We start from the raw sequence: 10,283 nt of genomic DNA, 5'->3' as shown, positions 1-10,283 counted from the left end.
ATTAGATGTGTTTATAAGATTTTTCTGGCTTTATTAGACATGACAGTTGTTGTGTGAAAATGTTTGAAGGATTTTCAGACAAAGACATTTATCAAAAAAAACATTTTATTAAAGGAAAGTTGAATGTGTTTGAATTTTATTTGTATTTATTTTTGAATGAATGTTGTAGTGATGGATGCTTTATTGGTCATTTTGTGTCTCAATATTTTTCTGCAGCGCTGAATAAATCGGAATACGTCTGAATGAATCTGGCATTGTGTCTGTTTACATCCATTTACAAATTATAAAACGTGTTTACGAGGACCACCATCAGCACGAGCAGCGAGACCCCTGCAAGAGAGAGAACCAGATGAATGAATGTGCCTATGACAGTACTAATTTTACAAAAATAGTGTGATAATTCTACCAATTCAATACCAATCATTTGTTGTTTATAATTGTACTTCCTGGTAGACATGGGCAGCAGATATGACTTCTGTCGAGGTAATCCTGTAACTGTTACCTAGCAACAATAATGTAAACAAGGGCCAAAGCTTGTCTAATTTACACAATAAAACAAAACAAATACTTGACTAAAGTACTATCCCACCAAACTAAGTCATATTTAGAAAAATACAAAAACCGGTGCATTTTAAATCAGACCACACGCTTATATCATGATGCGTACCTGCAAAGTGTCCTGTATTAGCCGATCCATTACCTGCACCGCAATAAAACAACATTATACTGCACAGTAAAAAAGTATATATATATGTATGTTTATAAGTTAACAGCTGATACCTTTGATGAGAAACTCTGTAGTGAGAACTCCTCCGTCTGGGTCGTCCTGTGGAGTGAGGCTCCTGGCTGAACAGGGGCTCTGAGGCACAGGATCGTACATGTGACTTTGTTGTTGTTGGTGTTCTTACAGAAGGATTGTGAAAAATATCAAAACACAAATACTAAAAGAGTCTGATACGAGAATAAAAGCTGCAGTAGAGACTCATTTGAAAAAGTGTAGATAGTGAAAAAATAGGGCGCATAAATAGGGCAAAATTTGCGCTGCATTTCTGAATAGATATATAAGGTCTTGGTCTATATAATACGGCACATATAATATATACGACATTTATTATTTTGTGATAGGAGAAAGAGTCATTTGTCATTAGAGTAGTGGTGGTTTGAAAGAAAGAAGAAGAAGAAGAAGAAGAAGAAAGAAATTTGACTATTATTTGCGTTTACGGCATTGATTAAACGTCAGTAATATTTATGTTCAGGAAAGTAACTGTGATTTGTATTTGTTTTCAAAAGGACAGAATAAAATGGAATTGAATATTGCAATGAGTAAAAATAATTCGATTTTTTGTTGTTTTTGTCATATTGCCAAGCCCTGTTTTGTCTAAGAAACAAACAACGTGTCATAGTGGTATGGAAATTGAATATAAAGCCTATCCCTTAGTATCACAATCGAGTTCTACTTATTTGCATTGTGACACTACATTAACATATTCAAATATATAAACAGAATAGCAGACAATAAGCTTTAAATAAGCTTTAAAATTGTGAAAACAGTGAAATTCAATCAGAAAAGACATTAAAAACTGAAAACAGAACCAGAAGTGCCCATTCTTGGTTGGATTCATCATTAAATATTTGACTCAAACCACCTGCAGCTCTCATGACAAAGAAGAGTGTAATGACAGTTGTAATGACTCAGATGTGACTCACTGGGATGCAGTTGAGCCTCTCGCTGTCGCAGACATGGACCTCGCAGTGGAGCCACACGGTCGAGACTTTCTCCAAACGCTGGAACCGGAAAGAGTTGAATTTGAACATGGAGCGGCTGTCTTTGGCGTTTTCGAAGATGGTCACAGTGTGGTCCGACGCACAGCTTTAGAAGAGGGGAAAAGGGGTTTGCAGTTACAGTTACTGGTAGTAAGAAAACATGTATTTCAATGTACACTGTATGTCCAATAGATCTTGTATTTATGATGTGAGAGAGTGACCGCTGCACAAAGCCTTCTCCAGCTTGTCCCATGGTCATGGAAAAGATGACAGTATGTTTGAGAAGGCTTAAATCATTGCATCGAGCAGAAAAAACATCAAAGGGTTTTTCTGCTCGATGCAATGATTTAAGCCTTCTCAAACATACTGTCATCTTTTCCATGACCATGGTATTTGTCTTTGCACATAGTTGTTTCAGAACTGAGAAGCCACTCACTGCATCAGTCGGGTTTAAATATCGTGATGCAGCTGAAAGACAATTATCCAGTAGGAGGCTTGCTTAGTTTAATCCAAGTGACACTAACTAAAAACACCTGTAACTGAATCATACAAGATAAAAAAACAAGGCTGCATTGATTAATCGACTAATCGTCTATGAAAATTTATAGTCATAGTTTAATTTTGATCATCGTTTTCTGGACTATTGAAACACATAACACAAAAAGACCCTGCATTTCCTCATTCTAGAAGTCTTCAGTCACCATTTTCAACCTCTTATTTGGTTCAAATGTATTTTAAAAGGTCTCAATGTGGACTTGTTGTAATTATATTGTAATTCATTGTAATAATTGTAGAAAAAGATTCAGTTGTAGTCATCTAGACTCTGTTTTGAGTCCAGATGACTACAACTGAATCTTTTTCTACAATGGAACACTCCTGGATGAATGAGGCAGTACACCCACATTGTAATAATTGTCGACTAATCAAAAACATTATCACTGACTATCACTACTAAAATAATTGTTAGTTACAGCTCTGATAGAAAAGTTTACTGCTTTACATCTCAATGGGGACAGTAGGTTCCAGTGGCTCACACCATCCATCCTGGGAAAAGTGTTATAGTGCATCTTTCTCATAAACCACAGTTAAGTGTTACCTCTTAATGGTTAATTATAACGCTACTGAGTGTTTTAAAGTGTCTAAAATGCTACATAATGACCTTTACCTGTTTATGATAAGGCTCCATCTCTTCTTGTCTGTGGAGTACGGTGTTGGAGTGGCCCAGCAATTGTTGATAACCACTTTGAATCTTAAATATCGGAAAAATAATATGTTGTTCATGTACAAACCTTTAAAAGTCAAACAGCCAGACTTGACAGAAACCCACCTCCCACTGAGTCCTTTAGCCTCGATGCCAATGAAGACCTCAGAGCCGATCTCAGATGTATCAATGATATACGGAGCGTCCTTCGCATATAAGAACTTGGAATTCTGTGGAAAAAGGCATTCCATTTTCATGTGGTTGAACTCATAATACATTTTATTTAAATAGCACTATTCAGTATACTGTACATTGGAAAATAATGAAATATATATATAGCAAGAATTTTTCGAAGCAATACATAGGAACGTACAAAATTATGCTGTAAACCAGGGGTGTCCAAATTGTGGCGTGGGGGCCAAACGCAGCCCTCAGACCAATTTTTGTTGGCCCAAACCACCAAAAGTAGTACTTTTAACTGTAAAATTTGAAATAATTCTGCTATCATAGCCAAAATGTATTAGGGTTAAAGGCGTGGATGCTCATCAAAATGCTAAATGTTTAATGGTTGACTTCATTGTCAGTTTGTGGCCCTCCTCTCTCTATATGTGTCAAAATGTGGCCCTCTGTAAAACAGGTTTGGACACCTCTTTTCCAAACAGATGGTACTATTGATAAAAATGCATATCTAAAATGTCAAGCTTATTAAACAATATTAGGCTGCATTAAAAAAATTTAAAAAAAGATAACGCACTCAGTATTAATTTTGCACATGTTCAAAATCACAACTTACAACAATATAGTGCTCATTTCTAGTCTTGAATTGTTTCTCGAAGGCTCTCGTGTTCTAGTTCTTCTGTGAATTTCATAACTCTTGGTACTGTATATTCATTATAGTATATCTTATGGCTAAAAATAAAATGTGGATGTTTAAAGAGGTCGGGGGCGTCCGCAGGAGAATCTCAATCCACAATTACTCACCGTGAACACATTCATAGACAACTGTGACCTAAAAGTGCCTATACTGCCGTTGTTCACATAAACTGTAGCCACTCTGGAAAAAGCAAAGGGTTTAGTAAAAACACTAAAAGTCATCGTGTTAGAACTGGATATGTTTGAATGTGAATGTGACGGGCCCCGTGTCCCGGGACGGTGCTTACCTCTGACTGAAGACGGCGTTGTTGACCAGGTAAGCGGCGCGGTACATGCAGCTGAACGTGTAGTTGACGGGCTGGTTCCTCACGGTCAGCGTGGTATCGTTGGACACAATGGAGTTATAGAAGATGTACTTTGGGTCTTTGCCGGGAATATACTGCAAAAACCAACATGATAAAACAGATTCTGAATTGTTCTATGTATAATAGTGTACACAGGAACAAAAGTAAAATGTTAAAATACACTAAGGTAAATATCAGGCACAGAAAAATATAAAAAAAAAACATTTATTTCATCAGGGCAGGATATTTTTAATGTATTCAATATCAAGAGTTTTTGTCAAGAGTTCTTCTATTAAGAGTGTTTTTTTTAACTTTCTATATGTTATCTGTCCTTTTCCTCTGTATCTACCCGCATTGCAACAATGAAATTTCCCCATGTGTGAAAAATAAAGGAATATCTTATCTTATCTTGATATTTCCAACCAAGTGAGTGCCTTATATTTATTTTTATATGTAAACTGTGCACTTTCTTTGCTATTTTCTATTTAATGAAACACTGTTCTATTGAAAGAGTGGCTTTTTCCACACCATGACTTAAATTTGTTGCTTATTTGTTTGTTTGTTGCTTTGTTTTTTCAGTGTGAAACATTTCTTCTGGTTGAGTGTCTTCCACCTGCTTTATCTTTATTTCTTTCGAGCTCACGAGCAGTAAGAAAGTCTGTTTTTCCAAGTGTTTTTGAGCAATAAACATAAAAAACACCTACAATAAAATAAACACTCGATAGATTTTTAATGCCAGACAAAGCAATAACATCTATACAAAGACGAGCAAGTGGCGTAAAAGTGTGCGCGGTTCACATTTAAACTTAAAATTATACATTATTACATGAAACGAAGCTGCAACAGGACTTCCCGTCTCACCTCTGATTGGGTGGCACAGTACGAGTTGTTCCTGGGCGTCAGGTCTGGGATTATGAAGCGATAGTATCCAGAACTGTGGACCCCTGAGTAACAGAGGCCCCCCAAAGACAACTGCTCGATCTCCCATCCGTACGGACACTCGGGCACGTTGGCAATGATAGTGTTGGGGAAACAGGACACCATCACATAGTCTATAACAGAGATGAAACATTGAAAGTTAATGCTAAGGTCCGACATTTTTGGACAAGATTACAGAAAAAAATAGCTCTCACGTAACATAAAGTGCATAACAAATTAAGTTAAAACATAATGCATGAGTAAATGTGCATTAAACAGAAGAGAACATGTTAAATATCAGTATATAACACTACTTTACCTGCTTTTTGAGGTGGACACGGCAGTGCAAAAGGCAACAGCATTAACAGTACAATGACAACTGCCATTGTGAAGCTGCAAGACGAAAAAACACGACAATAAGACATAAAAATAACGCAATTACCCAAAATGATGATGCAGTTTACAAGCGCTCACCTGTTGAAGCGTGTCGACAGGCTCGGTTTGATGTCAGAGTTTCTTCATGACTGTTAATGCGACGCTTAGTCCAGTGGCTCACGCCCAAACGACTCGATGGAGCGTTTTATACCGTCCCAGGTAAAAACCAATTGACTTTGAATTCCTTTCTCCTTTTACCACTTTTCGCTCGGGGAGGATTGGTTTGTCCTTTGTGGAGCTGCGACACAAAAGCGTTCTGTGCTGGTCGGACATTGACTTTCAAATTAGCCGTAACCCGTGGGATTAAGCTAAACGGCTTTGAATCACCTTTTCAGGAATGGAGCGTTTACATTAAGTGTAAAAATGCAGAATGTACGACAATGGCGGAGTAAATGACGCTATGTATTAAGTTGGCTGAAACTAGCTTTTACAGTTGTTTTGTTGAGTAAATGTTTTAGCGCAGTCAGACTTGTGTGGTGTCATTGTCCTATTCACGAACACGACACCATTTAAGCGGCTAAATAGCACAGGGTTAGCATGTATGGATAGGTTCATAGTGCGATGTTTGCCTGATAAGACTCGGCCCACACTGGTCACTACTGTTCTTGATAGGTCTCTGCGCTCTGAATTACAGATATAAAGTTACCTTAACGAATATTGTCTTACTAAAACTAGTTCACTTTTGACGGTGAAATCAAAGGTAACATTCAAACTTAATTTGGAAAAGAACAAATTTGACCGACTCTGGACACGCTGGGACTTTTATTTTACTTTGTTTTTGCTCTCTGGTCGTACTGTGTTCTGTTATGTTCTTTGTTCTATGTTTATTCTTTTTCTTTAAAAATGAAACTAATTAAATATTTAAAAAATGAAAAAGTAAATTAGTAATTGTGTCATGCCCCTGACCTGTGGGGTGCCCCAAGGGTCAGTCCTGGGACCCCTTCTGTTCAACCTCTACATGCTGCAGTTAGGTCAGTTGAAATGTGCAGACGAGTCAGATCTATGTTTCCCTGGCGACAGGTGACATTAGGTAAACCATAACGAGTGAGTCTGTGGTGAGAAGAGAATATTTATTTGTCCCACAAACTGTAGTTTTGGACTAAAGGCAGCAGTAGAGAGACAAAAAGCATCAAACAAACACAAAACTCTCCCAGCGTCATGAGCCAGAGCAAACACAAGTGCTGGTGTAAATGGAACACAGAACCCAAGGCTTGTTTGTTCTCCTGAGTTTGCACTGATCAAATGTTCTATTACAGACTGAACAACTGTAAGGTTCTTCTGCTGCGTGAACGTGAACACTGTAATGCAGCGCTCGTCCCGGTTCTCTCACTGAAGGAACAGCTGCAAGAGCCACAAAAACTCAAAAAACCCAAGAGAAACAAAAGAATAAACAAAAGAACTCATGAACTTTCAGCTATTTTAATTAAGAAATGGCTCAAATTCTTGATTGTTTTCTTGGTGTTCAAGGTTCTTCTGGTCAGGTGTTGTGGTAGAGGAACTGGTTCTGGTTCCTCTGGAGAACTCAGCTGAAGGTTCCTATTCAGTGTCAGAATGTTGTGGTCTGTCTCTGTGACTGGGCAAATGTTTTCTTACAGACTGATCAGCTGCAAGGTCTCTCTCCAGTGTGAGTGGTCATGTGGATCTTGAGTTGACCTTTTTGGACAAATGTTTTCTTACAGACTGAGCAGCTGTAAGGTCTCTCTCCAGTGTGAGTGGTCATGTGGACGCTGAGATGAACTTTATGGGCAAATGTTTTCTTACAGACTGAGCAGCTGTAAGGTCTCTCTCCAGTGTGAGTGGTCATGTGGACGCTGAGATGAACTTTATGGGCAAATGTTTTCTTACAGACTGAGCAGCTGTAAGGTCTCTCTCCAGTGTGAGTGGCCATGTGTCTGTTGAGATTACCTTTATGGACAAATGTTTTCTTACAGACTGATCAGCTGTAAGGTCTCTCTCCAGTGTGACGGCGCATGTGGACGTTGAAGTGACCTTTTTGGACAAATGTTTTCTTACAAACTGAGCAGCTGTAAGGTCTCTCTCCAGCGTGAGTGGTCATGTGGATCTTGAGATCACCTTTTTGGACAAATGTTTTCTTACAGACTGATCAGCTGTAAGGTCTCTCTCCAGTGTGAGTGGCCATGTGTCTGTTGAGATTACCTTTGTGGACAAATGTTTTCTTACATACTGATCAGCTGTAAGGTCTCTCTCCAGTGTGAGTTGACATGTGTCTGTTACTTGTACCTTTAAGGTCTAAGCTGATGTCTGCTCCTCCTCCTGCTCCTCCTCCAGTCCCTGACACGTGTCCCTCTGTGACAGTGGCTTTGCTCTCTGCTCCACACTTGTATTTTCTGAATAGACCTGAGTTGTGTGCAGCTGTACTTGTGTCTTTTATCTGGACATGGTTGTCGTGGTCTCCATCAGCCTTTGTCTCCATCTGTGCAGTTGAACTTCTGGCTGGAGGTTCCCAGTCTTCATCACTGTCAGTGTAAGAAGAATTGTCAGTGTGATTCTCAGTGTCTGAGTGTAACTGTGAGTCTAAGCTGTTGTCTTCCTCTGAGTGGAAATGCTTTTCTCTTTTGTGCAGGCTTTTCTTTCTGCTTGTTTGTCTCTGGAGCAGTGAAGAGCTGTTGACGGTTTGACTGAGATTCTTAAAACGAGTCTTGGGATGTTCTTTTATATTAGAGGTTTTATCATGGGCTGGCGAGCTGAATGGTTTGTCCGCTGAATGGTCATTTTTAGCATCACACAGTGAAAATACTTCACTAATATTAATGTCTGGAGTCTCTGATCTCAGTCCCTCTGCTTCCTCTTTAATCTGAGGAGTCTCTGAGTTTTCCTGCTTCACTCTGGGCTCCTCCTGTACACCTTCAGGATCGGGCTCCATCTTAAAACCTGCAGTACCAGGCTCCATCTTAACACCTGCAGGACCGGGCTCCTCCTGTACACCTGCAGGACCGGGCTCCTCCTGTGTACCTGCAGGACCTGGCTCCACCTGAACACCTGCAGGACCGGGCTCCATCTTAACACCTGCAGTACCAGGCTACATCTTAACAACTGCAGGACCGGACTCCACCTGAACACCTGAAGGACCGGGCTCCATCTTAACACCTGCAGTACCAGGCTCCATCTTAACACCTTCAGGATCGGGCTCCATCTTAACACCTTCAGGATCGGGCTCCATCTTAACACCTGCAGGACCGGGCTCCACCTGAAAACCTGCAGGAGTGAAACAACCAGGTAAGAAACCCACTGAGATGGAGAGCTCTTTTACAGGGGCGACCTGGGGCAAAGGAAAGACCCGACAGAACACAAATCATAAAAACAATTCCAATAATAATAATAATAATAAGATATTTAACAACAAATAAAAACATAATTACATTTAAAACCACAGACCGTTTTTAAAGGATTCCTTTTCTTTGTTATTTAAATCGTACAAAAACCTGTAAGAGATCAGCTCTTGGTCAGTATTAGATCAACCCCCACTGCCCTCATGTACATGTGTACATTAAAAGGTTTACGCACCGGACGCGCGCTCTCGACGCCCCGGCCACTGCACACAGGCGCGTGTACGGCGTGCTCAGTAGAGGTGTTGTCGCATGAGCAGTGGAGTTGATGTCGGTGTGGCCTTTCATTGTGTAAAATGGCGGATATCGAGAGTGTTGTTTTCACGTATTTGGTTTTCAAAACCCTCCCACGGAGGCGCCGGGCTCTTTATTCCACCGTGAATACATCGTACAGTTACCGCTTTAGTCGCCTCAGCCGGCTCATACGCGCGCTCAAAGCGTCGAGAGTGTAAAAAAACGCACCAATCGCGCCGCAAAAACGAAGAAATCGCGCCGCGGATAACGCACTACGTGCTCGACGCGCGTTTACCATAGACTTTGAATGTAAACTGGACGCTCGGCCGCGGCGGTTTGGACACGGCTTTACGCTGTGAGCAGGGAGTTACAGTAGTCTAACCTAGACGTTACGAATGCATGGATACGTTTGTATCCATGCAATGACCATTATAACCCTCTGACTGAGATGTTTATCAAGGCTTATAAATCAGAACTTTCAAGGGGAATAATATCTAAATGATATCAATGCATTTCCAAACTGGACAAATTCTCTACTAAATATATTAAAAACAATTGGGAAAGAGAAGGTCATCTTGTTTTTGGAAAAGTCACATGTTTGAAGAGTTTTGTTGGGAGAATATATTGTGTTTTTTCACACCATGTCAAAGTGCTCATTACTCACAGGGAAATACAAACTGTGGGAGAAACTGTGGCAGCAGGAGGAACTATCAGGTATTCTGGGACTGTCCTGTGGTTCAGAGTTTTGGACTGAAATTAAGGATGCTCTGCAAACAGTTTTTGACATTGAGATTCCACTCCACCACTACCTTTGGAATGTGCTTTTGACAGCAAAGGGAAAAAAGGCCATAACAAAGAAATGGATCACTCAAATTTGACCAAAAATGGTGTTTGTCGACTGATAAAAGGAATTAGAAAGGATTTGTGCAAACACAGAAAGGAGATGACCTTGAGTGAGTTAGCTGGAGTTTTGGAGGGGAAATGTGAGTTTTGTCTCACTTTTTTTCCTATGAAGACGCTGTTTTCTTCCAGATTCTTCGGCTGAAACCGTGTCCTCAATATTTTGCTGTAATTGTAGTAAGGGTTGATAGTATTGATTTTTTTTTTATCAGTAAGAGCACATGCAAAAAAATGCTCAGATAATTTTAATATTATTAGTATCACAAA

General features: G+C 39.9%; 1 protein-coding gene across 1 annotated transcript; it reads right to left on the bottom strand.

Annotated features, from left to right (window-relative positions):
• Nucleotides 1-170: 170 nt before the first annotated feature.
• On the bottom strand, nt 171-5,656 carry tectb (tectorin beta). Its single transcript, XM_072456310.1, has 11 exons — nt 5,575-5,656; nt 5,420-5,493; nt 5,044-5,234; nt 4,126-4,277; nt 3,947-4,019; nt 3,092-3,195; nt 2,930-3,013; nt 1,708-1,870; nt 781-859; nt 668-700; nt 171-330 (listed from the first exon to the last, which is right to left on the bottom strand). Exons 2-11 carry the CDS (start codon nt 5,484-5,486, stop codon nt 275-277), a joined length of 1,002 nt encoding a protein of 333 aa, XP_072312411.1. The 5' UTR covers nt 5,487-5,493; nt 5,575-5,656; the 3' UTR covers nt 171-274.
• Nucleotides 5,657-10,283: the final 4,627 nt, after the last annotated feature.

Source organism: Eucyclogobius newberryi, unplaced genomic scaffold (assembly GCF_026437365.1).
Source record: "Eucyclogobius newberryi isolate DKJ021-1_F unplaced genomic scaffold, fEucNew1.0.hap1 SCAF_20, whole genome shotgun sequence".
Lineage (NCBI taxonomy): Eukaryota > Metazoa > Chordata > Actinopteri > Gobiiformes > Gobiidae > Eucyclogobius > Eucyclogobius newberryi.
The sequence above is the reverse complement of the archived record's forward strand: the minus strand, read 5'-3'. Positions and strand labels throughout refer to the sequence as shown.